Below are 24,664 nucleotides of genomic sequence, written 5' to 3' on the forward strand. Positions count from 1 at the left end.
TTTCCTTCTCGCAAAAAAGAAGGTCGAGAAAATGCGCCTTTTTGGGACCCTTTCTGGTGGAGGTGAAATCTCCCGATGCAGCCGGCAAGGCGCCGGCCACCTTTCAGGGAGCCTCGGACAATGAGATGATTTCATCATTTCGCAGATCCTCGCTTGCTCTCTCTCTCACGCGGCTGAGGTACCGCCAGAAACACCTTAAAAATGGCCCGGTTCCATCCCCGTGTGTTCTGTGCTGCACAAGGGTGACTGAGTAGCACGGCAGACCCTGCGTACGCTGCAATCTGTGTCACCGACTTTTCGGACTCCTTCCGGGCCCGCCTGTCTTGCCAAGAAGAGTCGTGAGAGGGCTGCTTTACCAACCATCATCCTTCTTGCCTCCATCCTGCGGCTCAACCACACCAACTCGGAGGAGCGGAAACGGATCATGCTGGACGCACTCATCATCAAGGCGATACGCGCCATCCTGCCACTCGCAACCCCACTCATCACACCCAAGCAGTCGCCCGCACCCAAACCCAACGTCACCACCTACATCCCATCCCCCTTCGTACCGGGCAAGATCACACGCAAGGAGCAGCGACGTCGTCTCAAGACGGACATCTACTGGCCATCAGGCTCCCCCACCGATACATCGCTGCCCATCGTCATCAACTTCCACGGCTCCGGCTTCTGCTTCCACACGCACGGCGATGATTCGCGCTTCTGCTCCTATGCTGCTCGTACGCTGCCCGCCATTGTCATCGACGTCGACTACTCGCATGCACCCGAGAACCCGTGGCCCGCCGCCGTCGAGGATGTCGATTCGGCCATCCAGTTCGCCAAGCATTTCGCCCGAGAGAACCGCAGGCAGAGTCTACAGGGTGCCACTGGCCACAAGGAGTGGGACTGGGACGCGAATCGTGTCGCCCTCGTCGGATTCAGTTCGGGCGGCAACCTGGCGCTCATCGGCTCGACACGCGCTGAGGTGCATGGCGGCGTCCAGGCAGTCGTTGCCTTTTACCCTTCGACCAATCTCGACGAGGATCCGTACGCAAAACCGCAGTTGGGGCCCATGAAGGGCGCAGCAGGAGGAAAGCTGCCCCCGTGGCTCCGCAAGATTCTCTACCACTGCTACGTGCCCATTGAGACGGTGAAGGATCGTAAGCAGCCCTTGATCTCGCCGTTGTACGCCGATCCGGGTTCCTACCCGCTCAGCGTCACGATCATCACGGCAGAACAAGATAGTTTGGCGAGGGAAGGCCGAAAGCTCGCAGACAAGCTCCTCAACACGTCCAAGTTCAAAGGCTCAATCACCCACTGGGAGGCGCCCGGTCAAGGTCACAACTGGGATAAGATGACCAAAAAGGGTTCGGAACCGGCCAGGCTCAAGGACGAGGCGTACGCGTTGACGGTTCAACGCATCAGGGATGCCTTTGCAACCGCCAATTATGACGCACAGGACGATGACGGGGAAGAGACGCTCGATCACAACCACAATCAGCAGAGTCGGACGACGATCGGCAAAAGGCGGAGCGTTGGGATATCGGATGGACACGGAGACGCTCGCTCGTTGAATAGCTTCAATACTGCAGCCAGTGTGGTCGGTCGCGACTCGCTGAGTAGACCAATCAGGAGTCCCAGGATGTAGATGACGATTTGATACCCCTCTTCTCGCATGCAATGCTCTAGATTGTGCTCAATGTGGGAGTGTGACGAGAGGCTGGTGAGAAGCCCTTTGTCAGTCATCGTCGCTGCGCATCGCAAGCAAGGTTTGGCCAAGCTGTCGTTGGCAAGACCGTCTGCGCAGCTCAAAAGCTTTCTGATCTTGGCGGTCTTTCCAGTCTTCCCAGCGAGAACCAAATTAAGCTCGATGTGGGTGTGCTTCGAGGTTCAAGGAAAAGCCTTTGTTGGTCGTTGTCGCTGCGCAGCATCGCGTGAACAAGATTAGGTCGAGCGTTCGCTGGCATTCGAGACGGTCTGCGCAGCTCGAAAGCTCTCTGATCTTGGTGGTCTTTCGAGTCTTCTCAGCAAAAAGCAGATTTGGCTCGACGGTGATATGTGACGAGACGCTGGTTGGAAGCCTCTTGTTAGCCATCCTCGCTGCGCATCGCTAACAAGGTTTAGCCAAGCATTCGCTGGCAAGAACGTCTGCGCAGTTCGAACGGTCTGCCTTGTCCTTCGGGCTGCTCAACGAGGAGAACAAGATTGAGCTCGGTGTGGCAGCGCTGAGTGAAGAACGCCTTTGTCAGTCATCGTCGCTGCGCAACACAAACAAAGTTTGGCAAAGCTTTCGCTGGCAAGATTGTCTGTGCTGCTCGAGAGCCCTTTGACCTTGCCAGTTTTATAGCCTCAGCAACAAGGCCAGATTCAGCTCGATGTGGGTGTGCTTTGAGGCGCGGAGGGAACAGCTCCGATGCTGGTCATTGTCGCTGCGCATCGCTGACAAGGGTTGGCCAGGCATTCCCTGGCATAGCGACAGTCATCGCAGCCTGAGAACCTATAAAGCCTGGTCAATGTTCGCCTCAATCGTTCCGTTCTTACCACAACCCCCATCACCGGCACCGCCACCACCGCCACCACCACAACCCTCCTCGCCAACTGGGTTTTTTTTGGCCTCACTGCACAATCCTCGCAGATCATCGGCCATTCTCGCCATGACGCCACCCACGGTCTTCTTCGGCAAGCGCGAGACTGCGCTGATTCTTCGCGCCCTCGCTACGCACCTCGCCCGGGACGATGCCTCCTCCCTCGAGTTGCTCGTCTACGTCCAGTGGCTGCTCCTCGAGTCCAAGGGACCCGGTTACTCGCTCGCCCTTTCTGGCAGCCCGCACTTTGTCAAAATGTGCGACGTGGCCATCTTTCGCGATCCGGGACCAAGGCTAGGTCGGACGTGCTACGCCATCATTCACGTCGAGGAAGGTACATCGATGCAGCCCGGGGGCAGAACCGTGTTGTGCCCCGCTGCGACGACCGACGAGGAGGTGACATTTGATATGGTGCCCGGGCTCATCAAGCTCCTCATCCGCCGAGGTGCGCTGCGGACTGTGACGGAGAACGGCGAGCATCTGCCCGTAGGATCGGTGGACGAGTTCCTCGAGTCTGACCACACGCGGTTCGTCGGCGTTGGCGATGGCCCTCTGTTCACGCGGCAGCCAAGCGAGGTCACGGCACGCTTGCGCGCGCTCATCGAGAGCGCTGGGCTCAACGCCCCTGGAGAGTTCGCCTTTCGACTCGGAGGAGAAGAAGAGGCTGAGCAGAGCCCCATCGCCGCACTCTGCGAGTCCAAGCGCGACGAAGCGGAGCGAATCATGCGGCGCGTCATCGCCTCCAACAGCGGAGGCAGCGGCAACGCAAACGATGCCCCTCTCGACCCACTTCAACGCGATCGCGTCGCCCTCATGCTCGCCTACGCAGACCGTCTTTCTCGATCCGGTGCCTAGTCTTCACTTCACGTAATCATTTTCTTTCAATGTCATTTGCATTCCCCTCCTATGCCTCGCCCACCTTCTTGACCCGGACCAGTAGACTGATGCGTTCGTTTCTCCTCCAAAAGTCGAGCAAAATCTGAGCAGTCCGCTGAGGCGCATCTTCCTGCAACGAGTGTCCGACGTCAGCAATCACCTCGAGTTGGTACTTGCCCTGCATCTGGCCGATCATGAGTTCGCGATCCAACCTGTCGGTGCCGGCGAGAAGCAGCAGACGGGCGGTGCGGACGGTGAGGAAGCGGGATGAGAGGCCGCGGAACCAGCTCGGCCAGAAGGGTTCTGTCGCCAGGAGGTCCGCGCGCCATTTGTAGGCGTGCTGTGCCGCGCTGGAAGGGGCGGTGACGGGCTCGTCGAGGACCTCCTGCGGTTCTTCGTCGGGCGCTGTCGAGGACTCGGAGGGAACGAATGCAGGATTGGTTTCGATAAGCGGCGGCACACTGATCCGTGCGCTTTCGAGGTTGGCGATTGTCTTGCTATCGACATGCCACCAAATGGCGTCCTCCACCGACGCAAACCCGCTCGGATGGCCTAGCACGACACTGCGCATCACGCTGAGCGCATCCATCGCTGTGCCCTCCACAACATCCAGTACCGCTACGCCGGCAATACGATTGAAACCTTGGGCCGACAGCGCGTGCGCAGCAGAGACGACCACCGATCCGCCCATCGAGTGTCCCACCAGCACGAGCGACGGCATCTCCTCCACCTTGGGATACAGTGTCGACAGCAACGCGAGGAGGTCGGATGAGAGGACGTCGATCGACATGTCCAGCGGGTTCGTGGGTACATTGTGCATGCGCGTTCGGCCGTGGCCGCGACAGTCGTATGCCAGAACGCCAACTTCGCCCCCGCTCGACTTTGTGATTTCTGCCGCGACCAGAGCATATGACAGGGCGGAGAAGCCTGCCCCGTGATGAAAGACGAAGAGCGTTCCTGGATTAGGAGAGGTTTGCGCTGAGGATGTTGCGGGATGATCTTCCTCGTCGGCATCGGCATCATCGTTGGGAAGTCCGACACCTGGCTTGAGCGTCGGTAATGATGGAGTGTTGACATTGATATCGAGATTGTGTAGCGATGCTGGTGCCGTGATCGAAGGGCGGAAAGAGCTGCGAACTGGCTGCTGCGGTGCCTTCTTCGGTCTCGGTGGGGTGTAGTACGTGCGGAAAGAAGCCGATCCTGTGCTGAGTGCGACATCGACTTCCAGCGCCTGCTCGAAAAAGCCTTCTGCTGAGCGAGGGGAGAAGTCTTCCGCTTGCTGTCTCCGCCGGACGCGCTGTGAAAGCGCTATCGACGGCGTGCTTGCATCAGGTGTCCTTGACGTGGAGGCATGTGCGCCTATCGGTCCAAGCTCCGGAAAGTCGTCTGTCTCATCGGCCTCAGAGAACGGCGGTACTGGCGGAAGCTTGCTGAGCTTGCTTTTGAGGAAGGATCGCTGTAGGTCGGACATGCTGTATGCCGGTCATTGCCAATGTGGAAGAGTGATGAGAAGATCGTCAGGGTCTCGAGTTGGCCTAAACGCCGAGCTGTGGAGGCCAAGTTGGAAGGTTGGGACAGAATTTCAGTCAGAGTCTTAATTTTCGTGCTGCGCAGCCGCTTGGCATTCATCCTGGTGCCTGCCCGTCCTAGCTTATCTCAAAGCGCTACAATGTTGTGACAAGTGACATCGACGCAAGGGAAGGCTACTTGGTTGTATGACTTGCTTTAGACGGCTCGAACAACTTCGTTCTACAGGTGATGCGTACATGAAACGTTCCGTGAGACTCTGGTGAAGGACGGATCGACTACGGTGTAGCTTCGTCGGCAACTTCGGCGGCATCAGCGGCATCCACAGCGACCTCGTCCTCGGTCATGGCCTCGAGCACATGACCTGCAGCACGTGCTGCACCCTTGACGCCATCCCTCGCTGGCTTGTACAGGATGTCGAGCATCCTCTGGATGGTCGCCAGATCGAGATTGCCGTCCTCGTCGAATTGCGATTCGAGTTCGCCCTCGAGTCCGAGCTTCTTTCGCAGCTCATCGAGCGAGTCTGTAGCTTCCTGGCCGGGTACGAGGGCTGGCGCTCCAGGTATGGCTCCTTCGGGGGCGAGCTTGTTGAATTTTGTCCTTCCGTTGTCTACCACTTGGTTGGCACGGTCGTGAGCGCCGTATTTGGTCTTCGTCCATGCCGAGAGCGGTGAGAGAGCGACATGACCCCGGTAGTAGAAGCGTGCTAGCTGGTATGCCACGAGCAGTATCGTCGTCGCCAGCAAAATGTAGAGCAGCGACTGCAGCTTATACGGCTCTCCCGCTCCTCGTCCTTTGGCCTTGCCCTTGCCAGCGGGAGCACGCGAGACGCCTCCCGTCGACTCCAGCGCCCGCTTGTTGCGCTGTCTTGCGTTTGCTGAAGGCATGCTGCGGTATATGATGGTGGGCGACGACGAGGATGAGCGGCGCTCTTTGTGTGCACTGAGGACCCTTGACGCTCGAGCCTCCACGTCATAGCCATGCGAGGCTTGTCATCGTCGAGCAAAAACAAAGCTCCGGGATCCGAAGTTTTCTACGACGATCCTCCCGATCTGATTGGTGATCACCCGATCGGCATCACCATGTTGTCGCCCACGGCCGTCACACTTGAAGATGCGATGGCTCGTGCAGCCAACATGGCCGTGGCGCCCAAGTGTACTGGAGACGAAGTGACAATGACGGTAGATATGACGACGACCAAGTTGTGAAAGCATTCTGAGCGCACGTTGAAGGCGCGTATGATCCTCGGTTACTGGGCAGCTTCTGAAACGCCGCAAACAATTGACGGCCAGCTACGGCGAAAGGCTGGAAGCACTGTTGTCCCGACAAGTCCTTATCGCCGCGACGTCTCCCCTTAAGGTGAAGTGGAGGAAAGGGAGGGATCCGGTGTCTCAGCGAACCCCAGAGCCCAGACTGCGATCGGCGAAGAATTCTGTACATGTGCTAAGCTACGGAAGCCGCTTGCCTTTTTGCGTGTGTGCTAGGTGAACGTGCTCAACCTGAATTGCCGAGACCCCATCGCCGGATGGTATGGCTTATGCGGTAACGCATCAATCCGTGCTCTCGCCTGTGCGACGCTACCACGATGGAGGCGCTCGGCTGGCCTTTGGCTCACTAGCGCATAACGGGCAATCAGCCAATTGTCAGTGAAGAACAATGAGCCCCACATTTCGCGTGCAATCGACGTCGCCGTATCGCTTCCGAGGGCCACGGCCAAGACAGCGATCTTCAACGTACGTAGTGACGAGACCAAGAATTGGGCGTGCTCGGCGAACCCAGGCGTTAGATTGACTCGCGAGCGTCTCAACACGTCGCCACTGTCGCCGTCATCGCAGTCATTGTCACGTCAGTACAAACTTGCCCCGCTGAAGATGGGCTTGGATCAGCAACGACGAGGCGAGTCAACCGATCGGGATTCTCGAGGCGGTCGGAAGAGAGCGGGTAGTGCTCCTTGTGGTCATGCGCCGGCTCTGGCCGCTATGCGATTTGTCCGAAGGATGGTCTTCGGCCGCCGTGATGTTACATCGCAACGGGGCAATGGTTGCGCGTGTGTCATGCTATTGTTGCGTGGGCCAGATGCTTTCCGAAAAGGGAACGAACAAACATCTGATGCAGGTACAGTACCACCCGTTGGAGCGGTGGTTGAGCGGCCCGAGGTTCGCCTGGGTTTCTCCGCCGGGCATTTTCGAACTTTGCCCTCTCAGGCCGCACTAGCATCTTGACCGGCGTTTCTCGTGACAGGCCTAGCCCGACCCTCAGCGCCTCGCCTTGCGACACGTTCGTTCGTTGGCTGTCGGAATATGTGCTGATGCAGCGCAAATCTTTGACAAAGCCCGCCTTAACGGCGAGCACCCCTGTCTAACCTATCCCGACGACATGGTTCGATTGCCTTGACTGAAAGTCCTCGCGGTCTTCACAGTCGAGCAGCCGAGTCCGTCCGTCGGACAGAAGCTTGACGCTTCGTCCGAGATCTAGAAGACGACCAGAGCGTCGAAGCGAGGGGGACGGGAAGCAGGCGCCATCAACATCGACGTCCTTCTCGACGCGAGGTACGTTAGATTCTGGGTGCATCCGGACGACGGTTGCACAAGCCAACGCTTCCGACCGTGCCTTCTTCCATCTAAAATCAAATTCGAACTTCCCGTGGCCGATGCTTCTGTTTGCTCGCGGCTCCATGCTGTCCAATCCGTTGTCACCGAGCGCCACGTCCTGCATTGCGGAGCTCGTCCGACAAGGCCGTTGAGCGCTGTGCGGCTACGTGTCGGGCCGTCAGTCTTCACCAATCCGAGCCTATGACACGGCGGATGAAACGATTCGCGACAAGTTGACCGGCAGACTGAACCCAAAATCCAGTCGGATGAGCTCTGTCTTGACTCGCTTCTGCAGAAACAAAGCTTCGCCAAGTAGTCTTGCTTGCAGACTGCAGCGGTCTTTTTTGGTCGGCCCACCGCGCCGTGTTTGCGGACCGAAGCTTGTTGGCCTCGCTTGGGCAGCATAGCCATTCAGCGTACCGTCGTTATCGTGTCAAGCGAGGCAGAAGCATCCTCGGCTCGACTCTTGAGCGGGAGGCGAAGACCCCGAGTGAGGAGGAGGGTGGCAAAATCAGCGAAGATGTTAGAGTTTAAGCATGGACCGGGTTTGACGGTGAATTTGATCTTCGCTAATTGACAGGTTCGCTTGCTGCTCGACCAATCAAAATGCGCTCTGAAGGAACGTGAATGCGGAGTGCAGATTTCTCGACATGCATCTCGAAGAACGTGGACACTTTGCATGAATCAAAAGTCGAGGTTTGGACTGTCGACACCCAGACCTGGCTATGCATGCACATCGTCTGCAGCACCCCTCTCTCACCCACCAATTTGATGCCAGATGTGTGGCCGCCCCCCTTGCAGCCCGCACAGACGGACCACAATTCTCCGCACAAAGCTTTGCCAAGAACGTGCTCGCTAAGCAGGCCTTCCATTCTACCTCTCCTGAAAAACAGAACACCGCAGCCATCAGCATCGTTCGACTCCTAACGCTCCCCGGCGAGCTTTGTACACGTTCTGAGCCTTGTTCTTCCCGTGTGTCCGCGGTTGGTGTTGCCGCCGCTTGACGCCGCCCGTACCGCCCGAGCTCGTGTGATACCGCGGCCAGCGAATTGCCGCCGTTTATACGAAGCGAGAGGCCTAGATCTGCGCGAGCTGACGTGCTTCGACCACGACGGTGCTTGCCAGTTGTATCCCAGGCGGGTGACCTGCGTCCAATCGATTGCGGTGGATGCGACGCTCGTTCCTCATTCGTCGTTAAGTTAAGGCATGAACAAGACCTGGGGCTGAACCCTGAAACAATCACACAATGAGCAACCACCTGCAGGCACGACCGCATGTAAATGGTTTCTTCGGCTGCAACGCAAAGGGAAGCGGACGGTGCGATGATCAAGCCACATCGAGGCCGCAAAGCAGCGCGAATCCCAGAAGGCGAGGCAACTTCTTCTCGATGCTCTGAAAGAGAGAGCGAGGCTGCTTGTGCCACAGCAGAAGAGACCGTCAAGTTGGCCGTCAGAAAGTTTCTAGGCGAGATGGCCTGTCTGAGTCTAGATTTGGAGAAAAGTTTCTCTGCTGCATGGCACAGGCGCCAGAGCGATTATCGGAATTTTACGTTTCGTTTCGCGCTCCTTTGCCTCCCCACCGGTTCAGCCCCTGCCAACGGCAAAGCGGCCACCGACCCAAAGCGGCACCCAGCTTTCACCGACGGCCTATCGACCTCTCGAGGAAACGTGTTCATTCAACGCCGTCTCGTTTGTGCGCGAGTGCGATGTGGGCAGCCTCGTTTCAAATCCGAGTCCGTCTCAGAGTCCATCCGTGCATCTGCAGGAACTCCTTGCGCTGTCCCTCCCCCCACCTCAGCGCACAAACGAGGATTGGCCTCGGGCCAAGGCGCATCTTCATCGACCGTGCAGCCCGACTGAGAAGAAAAAAAGAGTCCCCACTGAGCAGCCGAGTGTCCATTTCCCTGGCTATCATACAATACGCTCCGCTACGCCCAGGGACTGCCCGCTTCATGTAGCCACCTGCTTCGCCCAATCCTATATCAGGTCGGACCTTCTCTGTTTAGTCTTCCCTTCTCTACGAACCACCAACCACAACCTATCAGCCCACCCCTTTCCCCCTTCACCAAACACATACCACAAAGTCTACTCACAATGGCTTTCGGTAAGGACATGGACGCCTGGTCCGGCGACGCCGGCCTGGCCCTCGTTGAGAGGGACGAGAAGAAGAGCCGCTTCGCCGTCTCGTGGTCCGAGGCCAAGCTTCTCATGATCGCCGGTGTCGGTTTCCTCATGGACGCCTGGGACTTGTTCATCATCAACCTCATCTACTCGATCATCCTCGTCGCCTATTACCCCCGTGGCACCAAGAACATCGACTGGGGTCTTGAGGGCGGTGTGCTCAAGGCTGCCGCCAACATCGGTAACATTGTCGGCCAGCTCTTCTTCGGTTTCTGCGGTGACATGTTCGGCCGATCTGCCGTCTACGGCAAGGAGCTCTTCATTGTCATTGTCGCTGTCATCCTCCAGATCTCGGCCCCCGACTCGATCGGCGGCCACGGCATCACCATCTGGCTCGCTGTCTTCCGTTTCATCATGGGTATCGGCATTGGCGGCGACTACCCCATGTCGGCCACCATTGTCTCGGACCGATCTTCGCTCCGCAACCGTGGTTTCATGCTCGGCTGGATCTTCTCCAACCAGGGCTGGGGTAACCTCGTCGGTGGTATCTTTGGTGTCATCGTCATTGCTGGCTACCGCCACTACGTCGAGCGCGGCGATGTGCACAAGCTCTCCGGTGCTTGGCGTATCCTCCAGGGTCTCACCCTGGTCCCCGCCTTCATTGTGCTTTACTTCCGTCTCACCCTTGTCGAGTCCACCCGATTCACCCAGGCCCGTAAGCTGCAGGACGACCCCGAGCTCATTGCCAAGGGACACAACAGCCAGCTCAACCGCTCCAACTCGGACGACGAGGACCTCAAGGACGAGAAGCTCGGCGGTGCCATGACCCCCATCGACAACACCGCTGTCGGCATGTCGTTCAAGTCGATCGGCAAGCCCAAGAACGAGTTCATCGAGTACTTCTCCAAGTGGAAGAACGCCAAGAAGCTCTTCGGATGCGCCGCCACCTGGTTCCTCGTCGACATCACCTTCTACGGTATCAACCTCAACCAGGGCTCCATCCTCCAGGTCATCGGCTTCACCACCGGCAACACTTGGTCCAAGCTCATGAAGACCGCCACGGGTAACCTCATCATCACCGTTGCTGGTTTCCTGCCCGGCTACTTCTTCACCATGTTCACCGTCGACATTGTCGGCCGAAAGCCCATCCAGATTCTCGGTTTCACCATGAACGCCCTCTTCCTCGGTATCCTCGCCGGCACCTTCAACACCCTCAAGCACAAGACCGGCCCCTTCTTCGTCGTCTTCGTCTTCCTTCAGCTCTTCTTCAACTTCGGCGCGAACGCCACTACCTTCATCGTGCCCGCCGAGGCGTTCCCGACCCGAGTTCGCGCGACGGCTCACGGTTTCTGTGCCGCCTGCGGCAAGTGCGGTGCCATTCTCTCATCGCTCTTCTTCTCGTACCTTGCCAACAAGACCCACCTCGGCACCACCGGTGTCTTCTGGATCTTCTTCGGTGTTTCGGTCCTCGGTGCCATCGTCACCATCCTCTTCGTCCCCGAGACCAACGGCTACGACGCCGACGAGGAGGACCGCAAGGAGCTCGCTGCCGCCGCTGGTGTCCAGTAAGCGCGCGCTGCTCTATTGCTGCATTCCCTCGCCTGCTTGTATCTTCTAGACCTCTCCTGTCACACGCCTGACAGGTAGTCACGAAAAGTTTTCCTCTTTGGACACACCATCCATATGTATATCCTACCCCGCCTTCGCGCGGTCTTCTCTTTCACGCATCACGTCTGCTAATTGGGTCTTATGTCAAATTCAGTTTCATTGCTGATCTCATTGCGACTGCCTGTCTTCGCCTGTGCTTCTCCCATGCCTCCTATGTCTGCCTTTGCGATGACTGACGGGAGTCGAGGGATGCGATCGAGGTGGGTCGGCTCCTACGACGACGAGGGGGACCATCAGGCGTGGTGGCGGAAATGTCAAACTGCGCCCGATCTCCGGCGAGTCGCGCGATTTCGATTTTCCCGAGTGTAAGATCTTCCCGTTCCCTGCACCCCGCATTTTTTCGGGCCTCGCACAGACATGGTATACGCTCGCAACGATGCCCATGCTCAACGATGGGGGTCGCTCTCTCGACTAGATGCAATGAGAATGAGACGGATTCGCGTGCAAAGCCAAGAAGCATCAGACAAGGTCCAAAGGGTGTGAATGTGGACGTCCAGCTCGGCCGCAGCCGCTCGACAGCCATCCCAAGCACCCGAGCAACGTCTGAGCCATCAGCAGCAGTGCGCGCCGGCGCCGACTGACACTGGACTGGAGGACGAGCAACAGATTGCGACAAAGGTCCGCATTAAGGAATCCTCGTCGTGCGATTGACCGCACAGCAGCATCGAGCAGCGGATTCGTCGCTGTCAATTGAGCATCGCATGCCGGACTTTCGGCAATAACCAGTCTCGGCATTAAAGGTCGACGTCAGACGTCAGGGTCCAACCTTCACCTCGACCGCCCACCACCACCTTCCATATATGTCCCTTGTCTACACGCGATCGCTCTTTCGCCTCTCATCTCGCTCCACTTTCCCACCGCATCTCATCGCTCGTCACTCCAGCCTCCTGTCAGCCATGGTCGACCCACTCGCCGGCAACGAACAAGTGCAGAACCTGCGCAAGCTGTTCGCGGCGTCGGAAGTGCCCAACGACCCGAAAGCGTGGGACAAGGCGTGGGTTGATGCTACGACTCCTTGGGATGCGAACCGGGCACAGCCGGCACTGGTGGCGCTGATCGCCGGCGCACACGATGGGGATGCGCTAGTAGAGGATGGGACCGGGCAGAAGGTGCCCGTATCACAGGCGATCCCCAGCAGCGGAACGGCCGTTGTAGCAGGCTGCGGAAGGGGCTACGATGCCAAGGTGTTTGCCGAGCGAGGCTTGAAGAGCTACGGCGTCGATATCAGCTCCAGTGCTGTCACAGCTGCGAACAAGGTAATGACTAGATCAGCTCGCCCACGTTTCTCTCGAGTTGCCTCACTGACACTCTCTGAACATTGCTTCTGATCGCGTCAACAGTGGCTCGAGGATCAGAACCTCTCTGCCGACCTCAAGAGCAAGATCACCTTTGCCGAGGCAGACTTCTTCACCCTTGCCACTGCTCAATCCGCCGTATCAGCACTCGCTAAGCCAGGCGCAGCAAGCCTCGCATACGACTACACGTTCCTGTGCGCCATCCCGCCGAGTCTGCGGACGAGCTGGGCGGAGACGTACACCCGACTAGTCGGCACGGATGGCGTGCTTATCGCGCTGGTATTTCCCATCCACGGAGACCGACCGGGTGGCCCACCGTTCAGCATCTCGCCTGAACTCGTCCGGGAGCTGCTGGGAGGGCAGAAAAAGGAGGATGGAAAGGAAGCATGGAAGGAGCTCGCTGAGCTGAAGCCCAAGGGCGAGGGCACGAGGCCAGATGTCGAGCGCATCATGGTCTGGCGTCGCTTGTAGGCTCGATTGCGTCTCGTCTCACACCGGAACGGCACCTCATGCAACTGTCGACACTTCATACAATTGTTTCGAGCGGCAAGATTGAATTAGCGGTGACGTGAGGAGGACAGAAGTACAGGTATTGGTGGTGTAGCAGGAGGTGAGGTTTACAGAGCGTTTACATAGGGATCTTTTCGCGAATCGGAGCTGACGGGTAGGCGAAGCATGTCGCCGCTCGTACGAAGCTTTGTCTAATCTTCGTCGTTGCTGTCGGGGAAGAGGGGAAAAGGCACAGGGTTGTCGTCAAAGTCCTGGGTGACGTAACCCGAGTCGTCGGAGGCGTTGCCCGAGTGGATCGAGCCTTCCTGGCTATGAATCGAGCCATCTTCGCTGGGATCGGGGCGGGGGCTTCTCTCCAGCCCGTGCTCGTTGATCGTCTGCTGGACCCAATCATCCAGTCGACGGTAGAGACACTTGAAGTTGGTCCACACATCGTCGACGACGAGCAGCGTGACGCTCTGGCCGTCGCATCGAAGCTCGTGACGCGTGCGCGCAAAGCATACATCCATCCAATCCTCCATCATCCCCGCCGTCACCGGCTCAAAGCCGCGGTTCTCGTGGCTCCAGAACTTCTGCAGCGACCACGTGAGAAAGTGGATGAAGCGCGAAAAGAGCTCGTCAATGTCCCGGTCGTCGGTCGTGTTGAGTCCCTGCCAAGGTGCAAGGCTGGCGGGCGAACAGCACTCGGGATAGACAACCTTGTACGTGTGGTTGTAGTAGCGGATGAAGGATTCGGGGATCGTACCGAAGATGTGCGGCGGAGGATTGTCGAGCGAGTTGTCCGGGTCGATCTCGCTGGAGCTGCTTTGGGCGGGCGATAGTGGGGGAGAGGGAATGTCGTTCATGTCGTCGACGAGGAAGTCGTCAAATTGGAAGGGGGCTGGGTCCGAGTCGCTGTCGTGTGACATGCTCCGGAAGAGAAGAGATGGGAGAGGAGATCAACTCGCTCACTAGAGGTTGATTGAGGCAACGAGCTGCCTCAAGAAGGGTCGCGAGGCTGATGATGATGACGAAAACGATGAAGCTTGACACTGATGATCTGGTAAAAGCTTGCAGGGTAGGGGTTAGCTGAGCTTGAGGTAAAAGCAGAGGAGATCGAGCGACCAGTGACCAGCACCAAGGACGTAGGACCAACTTTCTGAAAAAGGGACGGAGAGCTTGAAGGGATGGCGAAGGTAGGGGGGAAGAGCAGCTCACCCTCCTTTTATCTCATCGCAGAGGGGTAGAAGAGACGCGACGTCTTTCGTGATAGGTGTGCGCTGAGCAGCATGCCCTCTGATAGCCTTGCATCGTTAGCGCACGTCAAGTAAGGTCGATACTGTGCAGATGAAGACAGCACCAACACCTCTGCGCAGGAATCTAGGCAGGAGAGCGATGGTCGTCGTTGAGCAGCGCAGCTGTGACCCGCACAAAGCTTGCATCTGCTTGCGCGAAACCTGCGCGTACCACTCTGTTGGAACACGCAGGAAAGCAAGACCCATCGTCTGCATCTCAGCGACGTCGCAGACAGCATGGGATCAATGGCTGCGCTCGGCTCGCAGATGAGATTCTCGGAAGCTTGCATATGAAGTAGAGCGAACCAAGTTTCATCGACACGCGTATGAGCTTATTTCCGCTGCTTTCCAGCGCCAAATTTCATTCGGCGTCGCATGAAAACCTTGCCTCGTGCCATTGCGCAGAAGGCTGGACGCTCGTCATTGGCCCCATGCCTGTCCGTGGGGCTGACTGGTGCGCACGAGGGTTGGAGTTTGACAACCCAATCTTGCTCGACGGCGTCGACCCACCTCTGAGCCTCTTGCGCGAAACCGGTTGAATCAATCCAGGTCGCTTGTTGAGCTGTGCTGGCGAGTGATCCTTATTGTTCAGTGGATGAGTATTCTTATCACCTCCACGAACGTGCGCATCCAAGGCAGTGGGTTGGGCGGAATCGATGGTCGTGGAGCAGGTCGTGCGCACACTGCGCAGGCGGACGAAGGGCTGGTAGAGACTGGACAGACCCACCCTAGCCTTTGGAGAAAGGTCAGGCAAGCATGGCTTCGCTCATGATCGCAGGCTATGCATCTTGCCCGACTCGTACGATTTGTGTAGAACAAAGCCAGCCTGCAGCATCGCGACTGTGGCGAGGGTGAGCGTTGGCACCGAACTTGTTGGGCGCCGTCTCTGGCAGGCCTGGCGCCAACGCTACCACTCTTTTTGCACTTTCCATAAGAATCTAACACTTTAAGTTGCTCGTTCGTCAAATTGGCTCCACCCACAGACTCGACACAAAGAGCAGACGATCTCTTCTCATTGTCACGCTCTGGTCAAGTGTGACTAGACTGATGCTGGGGGCTGACGTTGTGATCATCCGCCGGGAGGCCGGGCCTGAACGGAGCTTGCAAGGAGCGCCGAAAAATTTGCCTTTGTTAGACCCAAATTTCTCCAGAGGTCAGCTCGGCGCGTCGGCGTCGAGACGGCGAGCTCAGGCCTGAAAAGCCGTTTGGTGACCGCGTCGGTCTGGGCACGGCGAGCTGTTCATCGGTCAATTGACCTTTCGAACGGACCGACGACAGGCCGTTCTCCCTTTTAAGCTTTCGTTCCTCTTGTCCATTGGCTGTTGTGCGGGTCAGGCTCATGCGTCCCTCTGTCCCGTCCCTGTTGTGCCTGCGGCGCTGTCATTGTGCTGAGCCGAGGTGTGTGAGCTGATGGATGTGGGAACTGAGGTTGACCGGTGGGCTCACCACCCACTCCTACCGTCTAGCACCGATTCCTTGGGTTTTTGACCCACGTCGGTGCTTCGGCGGCGTCCACAGCCCGTGTGACAGGTGCCCCTTGGCGACCTATACCTTCCATCGCCCCTGGAGCGAAGACCCCTGATGCTGATCACGAGCTTCTACTTCCCGTTCAGCCACCGATGCGTCTTGTCATTGCACCGAGTGGCTGCCGAATTCACCGGCCATCTCCTGTTGACGTTGTTGCGATGATGAAGCAAAACTTTTGTACGCCGTCCTCTGCCCGGGATGAGACCCGCTAAGCTCTCCCCTCTTCCTATAGTGCCTTGACATGTGATCCACCCTCTACAAGGAGGAGTGAAGACCAGATATATGACCCCGGACTTTGGTTTCCCCATCGACTCCGTTCCCCACAGATTGTCACCTCTACCATCTCTCGACCCATCCACAGCATAGCATACTCTCACACAATGGCACCTATCGCAGTCGACCCCGTCGTCTTGGCCTCCACACCGGTCGCCAAGACCCCGTCGTCCATCGTCGCCAAAGGCACTGCCATGGACGCCATCTCGGACCTGGTCGACGAAGTCAACGTCTACCGAGGCACCCACCCTTCCGCAGCACAGCCCTCTGACGAATCCGACGAAGCGTGGCGCACCGAAGGCTCGCGCTTCGACTCTGAGAAGGACAAAGCCGACTTTCGTCGCTACGAAGACGCTCTCGACCACGTAAAGACCTTCTACCTCACCCAACACACTAAGCAGACGGTCGCCTTCAACATCGCGGCGCGTGAACGCTTCCTTAAGAACCACCATGCGAGCATGACCGTGTGGGAGGCGATTGAGAAGCTCGACACGCTCGTCGACGAGTCGGACCCGGACACGTCGTTGAGTCAGATCCAGCACCTGCTTCAGACGGCGGAAGCGATGAGGCGCGACGGCAAGCCGGATTGGATGCAGCTCACGGGTCTCATCCACGACCTCGGCAAGCTGCTGTGCTTCTTCGGCGCCGATGGCCAGTGGGACGTCGTTGGCGACACCTTTGTCGTCGGCTGCGCCCCTCAGGGCACCGTCTACCCCCACACCTTCGAGGCCAACCCAGACACCCACGATGCGAGGTACAACACCGAGTACGGCATCTACCAGCCCAACTGCGGGTTGAAGAATGTCATGCTCAGCTTTGGCCACGACGAGTACCTGTACGAGATTGCCAAGCGCGAGTCGACGCTCCCGCAGGCGGCGTTGGATATGATCCGATACCACAGCTTCTACCCGTGGCACCGCGAGGGAGCGTACCGTCACCTCTGCGCTCCTGAGGACGACCAGGCCCTTGAGAACGTCCTCGCTTTCAACCCGTACGATCTGTACAGCAAGTCCGACTCCCCGCCCGATGCCACCGAGCTTAGGCCCTACTACGAAGGTCTCATCGAGAAGTACTTCGGCGGCAAAGACCGTAAAATCCAGTGGTAATCCGTCTTCATCCCTCGCATTCGTTTTTGTCGAACTATACCCCGTGCTCCATCTGCATTACCATAGATAGCATTGTCCCAATTCTCATCGTTACTTCCAAATCACGCCGCGTGTGTTCGTATGTGGAAGATTCTTGTGGTTGCAATTTGTGAGGCGAAATCTACTTGCGCTTGAGATGCGAGCCTAGCGGATCGCGACCGGGCTTCCAGTAGCCGAAGAGCATTTGAATCACGGCGACGAAGAGGATGCAGTTGAGTGCGGCGATCTTTTTGACGAGCATGGTGGCCGTCTCGCCCCCTGGGATGATGCCGAATGGCAGTCTGGCGAAGTAGCATCAAGGAAAAAGCGTTAGTGGTCAAACGTGGTTGGCTTGCGCAAAGGTGGGGATCAGACTTACACTTGGGGTGCATAGAGGTCCTCCTGACTCTTGACGTAAAACTTGCCGTCGGCACCACGCTGCAGCTGGAGGGCGACAAAGATGCGTGCGTCCTTGGCAACAACGTCGCGGATGATGGGGAAGTTCGGGCGCAGCGTTTGGACTGCCTCGATGAAGCTGTGTGGTTGAAGTTGACGGAGCGAGAGGATGTCAGCAATCAGATTCGTGTTTAGAATGGACCTTTGCGCCGCCTCGAAGTCGACTTACAGCTTGCTCGTCTGCTGGTCGAAGCCTGCGATGGAGCGAATGGAGCGATAGATGCAACAGGGTCAGCTTCTGTCTGCGAGAGAAACACTCCTGCTCGCCAACAACACTCACCGACATGGTAGACCTCGATATCCGATCGCGAAATCGTACGCAGCCACTGGTAGATGGGGAGAACGCCGTTATCCCTCGAGTTGGGACCGGAGCTGACGGTGCAGAGGACATGGTCGAACGAAGCGTCGGGCGCAAAGTACCTCTGCATGCAGTACTTCTGTTCGGATGCATTTCTGGCGGCGACAAGGCCTTTGACGACGCCGCGGATCTCGCTGACTGGGTCCTCCATCTTGAGATCTATCGAATACGCTGAGGAGATGGTGGCAAGATGGTCGGAAAGATGACCACGTTCTGCAGGGGATATGCACAGTGCGGTAGTGGAGGCATTTCGTCTGTGCGTTTTCAACCGATCTGCGCGCTTGTGAAAATCGCTAAGAACGGCTGCCTCTGCAAAAAGTGGGTTCTTAACGTCACAAAAGAAAAGAAGAAATCGAGGCTGCGATAATGACCCCCTGCCATCGTCGTATGCTGCGCACACAATGGTCACGCTGGACGGACCGTACAGCTCGTACACTCAGTCAAACACGGGAACGGACTACGAGTCATCAAGAGATACCATTACGAGAAGCGTGACATGTCGATGTGTTAAGCGGCTCGACCGACCGTGATTTGTACAAGATGCGAGAATGCGTAGGAGAAGCCAGTTGTACAAGGGGAAACAATGCATGCGGATACGAGGGGACGGAGAAAAATGCTGAGATGGAGAGTACGTCTGGTGTTAAGGGCAAGACGTCATGCCGTGGGTATGTATGCGCGCCTGGTGTTAATGGCAAGGCGCCGTGCCGGGTATCTCTGAGGTTGGGGAAACTGGGTTATAGTATCAAAAGGACTTGGGAGTGGTCGCGAGGACGAATGTATGTCGACGAGACAAGAAGCTCCTGAAGATGCGAGGGGAGAGGAGGAGCCGAGACTGTTGGCTCGGTTGGAATCAGTTAGGCGAGCCAGTGTATCAGCGACGCAGGCCGATGCGGTGCATCAGCTCGTCCCACACAAGCGCCTTCTCAGCGGCAGCGCCACCGGTCATAATGTCGCCGTTCTCAAGAGCACGGCGGATCAGATACGGCAACGTCAGCTCCAGAGGACCGTATGGAATATACTTGAGCACCATATGCGGGCCAACGCCGCCCGAGTTGGGGTCGAAGGCAGCCTGTATACGCGCGGTGAGCACCGAAGCCATGCCGTAAAGCTGGGCGAAAAAGATGCGGCCCCGTACCGACTCTTGCAGCTGCAGGTCGACTAGAGGTACACGCTGGAGTAGCGCCACTTCGCTCGTGCCAGGGCTTGCGTTCTTGGTGGCCTGCCAGAGTGCTGGTGCAGGCTTGGCCATACCCAGCCGCACCATCTCGCGGATCACCTTGAGCGACGATTGGGTATTGTGGCTGGCAAAGACGACGGCGAGTGTCGGCTGCGAACCCTTCTTGGCGGTGCGTACGAGATCTTGATGGACCTCCTGGACAAGACGGATGGCACAGCCGTCGTAGCATCGATCGGTGAGATCCTTGTTGGGCCAGACAGGGCTGCCCCACCCTTCATAGGCAGGAGCATCGGCACCCTTGCCGGGAACAGGAGGTGTGTCGACAATCTTGTCGGACCAGATGCGATTCTCTTGATCGACATAGGCGCCTCGGACAAGCTTGACACCGAGCGTGTATCCGTTGAGCTTGGCGCGTTCGAAGGAGGCGGCGAGGTGCGATGGGGTGCGACGAAGGTATGCTTGGAAGGTATTGTAGACGAGGGGACCCGTGACACTGCCCTGGGGAGCGTCGCGAGAGGCCGAGGTGGGGCGATTGTATTCGGCAGCGATGGCCTCGTACATGGCATCGATGGCGGGCTGATACCAGCTGTATTCTGCATCGATGGCGAGACGGACACTGCCGTGCTGTTTGGCCCGCTCTGTGACCTCGCGGAGAGCCTCCCAAAGCTGCTTGAGCGCGTCGACATCCTTCGGGGTCAGGGCGGCGACAGGGATGGCGAGCCCTCCGCAAGGACCCATGCCGTTGATGCTGAGCGGAGGGAGGGGTTCGGGCGGAGCGCTGAACCATTCCCTAGGCACAATGGCAGCAGAAGCCCGCTCAAGCACCGATGAGTCGTACAGCAAGCCCGAAAGCTTGATAGCGACAAAGGTGCTTCCAGATCGGTCGGGTCGCACAGCTAGCTCGGCAGCTTGATCGCTGTCAGCAACGCCGTGAGAAGCAGGAAGAGCAGCGAGCTTGGCCGATACGTCGATGCTGTGCAAGAGCTCGTCGACGAAAGGGCGGTGAACCGCCGAGTGGTGTGCTTTTGCGTTGTCGGATCCCTTGGCAGGCTTGCCATCATGAGTTACTTCGACCGAAAAGTTGAGCATGGCGCCGAGATTGTCGCGAGAGAGGGACGAGAGCAGAGGCAGTGAGCCCTCAGCGGTGTCATCGCTGATGAATTGACGGAAGAAGGTCCGGCGGATGACATACTCGGTGACGGTCCAAACGAAAGGCAACGAGGTGTTGGAGCTCCACTCGATGAGCTGCGGCCCCACTTTGGCCAGGGAGCCGAAGGAACAAAGCGTGAAGACGGCGTAGTTGGTGAGCAGCATCGATACTGGCTGCGCACGAAGCGGGCGATAGGGTCGATGGGATTCGTCTTCACGCTGCACATCTTCGCGATGAGCTTGCGCGATCGACTTGGTCTGAGCGGAGTCTGGAGCGTCCAGATGGACAGGGTCGGTCAAGGAGAGCGTCACAGCCGCAAGAGCAGTGGCACCAAGAGCTGCACGAAGGGCGTAGACGCCGTAGTGAGAGCCATTCGTGTTTCGTGCGCGAAGGAAGACGAACTGAGCCTGCTGAGAAGCCCATCGCCTGCCAGCCAAGGCAGCGCTAGTGGACCATTGCTGACTAGAAGCTCTCGACGACGCCAAGCCGCTCGTCCAGCTGCCTTGAGGACCGAAGCGCCTTGCGGTTGTTCGTGTAAGAGATGAAGCAACACGGTGCTTTGGCGTCATTCCCTCGCTAGCGTGTGATGGCGTCCGTTGACGATGTCTGTCTTTGTGGACCAGGTCGTGAGAGGAGGCGCGAAGACGTCGAGCAAGCAGACAGTGAAGCGACCACGACAGAGAATCAGGAACCACGACCAAGATAAGGGGCAGGAGGGAAACAACGCAGGAGGGGAAGAGAGATGGTAGAGGGTAAGTTCAAAGATAGCGAGGGTCGATTGTCATTGGATAGGGAGGGATGCATGCATGAGCCTCCCCGCCGGAATCCACAGTGATACTCGAGATGGTCAAGAGAGAGAGCATAGTCGAGGCTCGTGTGTCTCGTTGTTGTTCGTCTTTGGCCCAAATTTTTCTTTGACAGATGACAAGGGTTTAGCCATGGCAGCATGGTCACAAGGTTCAGCCGAGCTTGAGCAGAAGATTCTCCGGTCAAGAGGCCGAGTGCAAAAAGGTAAGTCAGAGAACCAAAAAGGAAAGGGAAATGGAGACTGCATGAGTCGAACACGCGACCTTTCGCAATTTAGACATGGTGCTAAGCGAACGCTCTACCAACTGAGCTAAACCCCCGAGATGAAGAGCTAATCCTGCTATTGCATATATACTCTAATATGCAGTCCCCCTTGAACAAGCACACGTGCCGAGGCGAAAGCGAGTTGGCCGACCCGCCAAAACCCGCGGGATGGCTAAGCAGGTGCAAAGACGTCGATCAACATGCGAGCATGGTGCCAGCCAGACCGGTAGATGCCTGCGTTCTGTGCGTGGCGATCCATCCGGGGGTGGTCTGAGCTTCCTGCGCAGGTCAAAGCGATGGCAGATGCTTTGCTTTGGGGTCTCGCTGCTCACGATTGCAAGCTCTGAAGATTTTTGACCTACGGAATGCTACAGGAGTGCCAATCAGGGTCTCAGGGATGCGATTTTGTGAGCGTGCACGAGCAAAGCGGACGGCTCTGAGAATGGCGACAGACCACAATGGCGGCATCTGAATTTCGGCAGACGATCTCATTCATATCAACAGCGCGACCACAGTTCCAGGCTTGATCGACACCACCACCTCTTCAACCCTAGCCACCACCTCCCTTCCCTTTCAACACAGACAGGCAGTCGTCGACGACATCGCATCAAGATGCAGACGACTCTGTCGTCCATGTGGGCCAATACTACCCTCGACACTAGCATCCACGACGACGATACCTGCCACATCCATCACGATCCCGTCGCCGTTTACCTTTCCACCTTCTTGTGCGTTGGTCTCGTCGTCTCGTATCTGCCACAGATCGTCCGCATCATCCGCAACAAGTCGTCCCAGGGCTTCTCACCGTGGTTCCTGCTTCTTGGCGCCACTTCAAGCGCATCCAGCTTCCTCAACGTCGTCGCACTTCAATGGGGGATCGTCCGATGCTGCCCTTCCTTGCCTAGCCTAGAATGTGCCGAGTCGCTTCTCGGCATCCTGCAAGTGGGCTTGCAATGGATCATGTTTGCTAGCGTCTTTGTGCTCTTCCTCGTTTACTATCCAGCAGAACAAAAGTACGAACGCGCCATCACCCTGCCAGACCGAGATCAGCAGGACCGCCGTGTCCGTACACGGGCTCGCAACGCCGCACGCAAAGCCGCCGCAGGTCGACAGGCTCCGCCTTCCAACTCAAACACCGACGATGCTGGCAGATTGACCGCGCCTGCTAACGCCACCGGCGGCCTCTCGGGCGCTCCGACCGATGATACCTCGTCGGTGGGCTCGGGCAACTCGGATCTCGATTCTGTCGATAGCCACATTGCTCAAAACTACGCCGCTGCTCCTATCCAAGCCGCCGACGACGACTCCTCCGACAACGATGCAGAGGAGGAAGAGAACATCCACGATCATGATCCAGAAGCTCAGGCTCATTCGGGCGACCACTCTGCCATTTCTCTCGCATGGGATGCTAGCAGCAGCGCCTTCACCCGCCTCGTCCCTGCCTTCCGGCCCATGTGGAAAGCGCCCGGCTCGGGCAACGCTACCGTCCCCGGTCGCCAAGGATCCACCTCCAACGGACGAGGTCTTCTCTCCAACGCACCTCGAGGCATGCGAAGGATCGAACGGCAACGACGAGCAAAGACAAACCAGAGGGCCGTTCGCACTCGCAAGCGTCGCACCGAAGAGTGGAGTCTGTCGCTCTCGCTTGCCTGGGTGGTCTTGATCCATTTCATCTTCATCAGCGCCATTACTCTGTTGCTCGTCAGTTCGCTCCCTCCCAAGTCCTTCCCACCACCAGAGGAAGTCTCGGTTCTTTCCAGCTGGACGCGCGCTGTCAGCAACAGGTCGGCCGTTGCCATGAGCCGTCCCTCTTCGCGCCTGCTCGTCTCGCGATGGGCCGCCTTCCTCGGCAGTTCAGCGACCGTCCTCGCTGCCGGTCAGTATCTGCCGCAGATTGTCTACACTGCGCGCACGAGGCTGGTAGGAAGCTTGAGCATCCCCATGATGTGCTTGCAGGTGCCTGGAAGCGCCGTCTTTGTCTACTCGCTCGCGCTGCAGCCAGGAACCGACTGGTCTTCGCTGGCCGCCTACGTGCTCACGGGTGTTTTGCAGCTGGTGCTGCTGGTGCTCTGTGTGGCGTGGCGGATCCGACAGCGACGTGCCGGTATCGATGACTACGGCCGCCCGCTGGCTCCCATCGCTCTCTGAGCGACTCTTCTGTATATTATGACGCGCAAACGGCCACCTCGCAGTGTTGGCCGACGACAACATCCCACATACAATTTCATCTTTCATCTGACATTGTCTTTGCATTGAGACCCGGCTGAGTGGGCCGAGGTTGCCTGCGTGCACATACTGCAGCCATTTTGCTTTGCTTCATCTCATCCGGGTCTGATTGGAAGATGAGCTGGCACGAAAGCGCAGCACCTGCTCCCCTTGATCGTCGTCCCTCCTTACCATCGACCAGGCGACAAACACGAGCACGACGACGATCATGCGACCGCATCTCTTCCTTCTCTTTGCCACGCTCATGGCTCACTTCTCTGCTCGAGCGCATCCGATTGTACATACGCAAGAAGGCGAAAGAATCAGAGACGAGCCCCGTGAGTAGACCTTCCGCCGCCGCCCAAGGATACTCTCGTGGCCCAGCTCTGTTGATTGGTACTGACTCTCCGATGTAAACAACGACTTGCTCTCCGGCACAACAGAGACACATCTCGTGCCACGCCAGCTCGAAGCCGTCCGAGATGTCGGACGCGGCGGCTACAAAGCAGTCGGTTTCTTTGAAGACAAGCGTGTCATAGCAGGTGCTGTGGGTGCCGCTCTGCTGGGACTCGTCGGGATCAGTGTTGTTGGCATGCGAGCGACGGAGCACCACGCGTGCGAGAAGGTGGCCGAGCAGGAGCGTGTCATGCAGCAGTCGTGGGATGCCATGCACCCTGATGGCTTTGTTGGCGCTGGCGACCAGATGCGACCTGCATCGTTCGACTGCAAGGTCCAAGAGAGACCGTTGAAACCGCTCATCAGTTATGGCACCCCTGCTCAGTGGTATTAACCTAGCTGTGACTCTGGAGCTTCCCGCATGGTCGACACTCCGTTCACTCCGTTCCTCTGGCGTCATGCTCAAGCTGGTCCTTGCTGCATATCAAGACAGACACCCTCC

At 57.8% G+C, this 24,664-nt stretch overlaps 12 protein-coding genes and 1 non-coding gene across 13 annotated transcripts; 7 read left to right on the plus strand and 6 right to left on the minus strand.

Annotated features, from left to right (window-relative positions):
* Window positions 1-424: 424 nt before the first annotated feature.
* On the plus strand, window positions 425-1,627 carry PSEUBRA_000033 (Alpha/beta hydrolase fold-3; the record flags this gene model as incomplete). The annotated part of the gene is made up of 1 exon (XM_059464361.1): window positions 425-1,627. One exon carries the CDS (start codon window positions 425-427, stop codon window positions 1,625-1,627), a length of 1,203 nt encoding a protein of 400 aa, XP_059320934.1.
* A 1,006-nt stretch (window positions 1,628-2,633) lies between these two features.
* PSEUBRA_000034 (uncharacterized protein) lies at window positions 2,634-3,419 on the plus strand (the record flags this gene model as incomplete). Its single annotated transcript, XM_059464364.1, has 1 exon — window positions 2,634-3,419. The coding sequence occupies one exon, from the start codon at window positions 2,634-2,636 to the stop codon at window positions 3,417-3,419; it is 786 nt and encodes a 261-aa protein (XP_059321018.1).
* A 49-nt stretch (window positions 3,420-3,468) lies between these two features.
* On the minus strand, window positions 3,469-4,911 carry PSEUBRA_000035 (Protein phosphatase methylesterase, eukaryotic; the record flags this gene model as incomplete). Its single annotated transcript, XM_016435674.2, has 1 exon — window positions 3,469-4,911. The coding sequence occupies one exon, from the start codon at window positions 4,909-4,911 to the stop codon at window positions 3,469-3,471; it is 1,443 nt and encodes a 480-aa protein (XP_016294652.2).
* A 334-nt stretch (window positions 4,912-5,245) lies between these two features.
* Window positions 5,246-5,854, minus strand: PSEUBRA_000036 (uncharacterized protein; the record flags this gene model as incomplete). The annotated part of the gene is made up of 1 exon (XM_016435676.1): window positions 5,246-5,854. One exon carries the CDS (start codon window positions 5,852-5,854, stop codon window positions 5,246-5,248), a length of 609 nt encoding a protein of 202 aa, XP_016294653.1.
* A 3,797-nt stretch (window positions 5,855-9,651) lies between these two features.
* On the plus strand, window positions 9,652-11,247 carry PSEUBRA_000037 (General substrate transporter; the record flags this gene model as incomplete). Its single annotated transcript, XM_016435646.1, has 1 exon — window positions 9,652-11,247. One exon carries the CDS (start codon window positions 9,652-9,654, stop codon window positions 11,245-11,247), a length of 1,596 nt encoding a protein of 531 aa, XP_016294654.1.
* Window positions 11,248-12,242: 995 nt separating this feature from the next.
* Window positions 12,243-13,112, plus strand: PSEUBRA_000038 (TPMT family; the record flags this gene model as incomplete). The annotated part of the gene is made up of 2 exons (XM_016435648.1): window positions 12,243-12,602; window positions 12,687-13,112. The coding sequence occupies 2 exons, from the start codon at window positions 12,243-12,245 to the stop codon at window positions 13,110-13,112; spliced, it is 786 nt and encodes a 261-aa protein (XP_016294655.1).
* A 230-nt stretch (window positions 13,113-13,342) lies between these two features.
* PSEUBRA_000039 (uncharacterized protein) lies at window positions 13,343-14,059 on the minus strand (the record flags this gene model as incomplete). The annotated part of the gene is made up of 1 exon (XM_059464371.1): window positions 13,343-14,059. The coding sequence occupies one exon, from the start codon at window positions 14,057-14,059 to the stop codon at window positions 13,343-13,345; it is 717 nt and encodes a 238-aa protein (XP_059321019.1).
* Window positions 14,060-16,332: 2,273 nt separating this feature from the next.
* PSEUBRA_000040 (Inositol oxygenase) lies at window positions 16,333-17,331 on the plus strand (the record flags this gene model as incomplete). The annotated part of the gene is made up of 1 exon (XM_016435647.1): window positions 16,333-17,331. One exon carries the CDS (start codon window positions 16,333-16,335, stop codon window positions 17,329-17,331), a length of 999 nt encoding a protein of 332 aa, XP_016294656.1.
* A 160-nt stretch (window positions 17,332-17,491) lies between these two features.
* PSEUBRA_000041 (uncharacterized protein) lies at window positions 17,492-18,314 on the minus strand (the record flags this gene model as incomplete). The annotated part of the gene is made up of 4 exons (XM_016435669.1): window positions 17,492-17,651; window positions 17,729-17,884; window positions 17,975-17,999; window positions 18,086-18,314. 4 exons carry the CDS (start codon window positions 18,312-18,314, stop codon window positions 17,492-17,494), a joined length of 570 nt encoding a protein of 189 aa, XP_016294657.1.
* Window positions 18,315-19,034: 720 nt separating this feature from the next.
* On the minus strand, window positions 19,035-21,059 carry PSEUBRA_000042 (Proline dehydrogenase; the record flags this gene model as incomplete). The annotated part of the gene is made up of 1 exon (XM_016435671.2): window positions 19,035-21,059. The coding sequence occupies one exon, from the start codon at window positions 21,057-21,059 to the stop codon at window positions 19,035-19,037; it is 2,025 nt and encodes a 674-aa protein (XP_016294658.2).
* Window positions 21,060-21,532: 473 nt separating this feature from the next.
* PSEUBRA_006424 lies at window positions 21,533-21,617 on the minus strand. The gene is given in 2 exon segments: window positions 21,533-21,568; window positions 21,581-21,617. It is a non-coding gene; the product is annotated as a tRNA-Ala (tRNA).
* Window positions 21,618-22,173: 556 nt separating this feature from the next.
* On the plus strand, window positions 22,174-23,709 carry PSEUBRA_000043 (Cystinosin/ERS1p repeat; the record flags this gene model as incomplete). Its single annotated transcript, XM_016435683.1, has 1 exon — window positions 22,174-23,709. One exon carries the CDS (start codon window positions 22,174-22,176, stop codon window positions 23,707-23,709), a length of 1,536 nt encoding a protein of 511 aa, XP_016294659.1.
* A 286-nt stretch (window positions 23,710-23,995) lies between these two features.
* On the plus strand, window positions 23,996-24,556 carry PSEUBRA_000044 (uncharacterized protein; the record flags this gene model as incomplete). Its single annotated transcript, XM_016435690.1, has 2 exons — window positions 23,996-24,104; window positions 24,210-24,556. 2 exons carry the CDS (start codon window positions 23,996-23,998, stop codon window positions 24,554-24,556), a joined length of 456 nt encoding a protein of 151 aa, XP_016294660.1.
* Window positions 24,557-24,664: the final 108 nt, after the last annotated feature.

Source organism: Kalmanozyma brasiliensis (assembly GCF_000497045.1).
Source record: "Kalmanozyma brasiliensis GHG001 unplaced genomic scaffold PSEUBRA_SCAF1, whole genome shotgun sequence".
NCBI lineage: Eukaryota > Fungi > Basidiomycota > Ustilaginomycetes > Ustilaginales > Kalmanozyma > Kalmanozyma brasiliensis.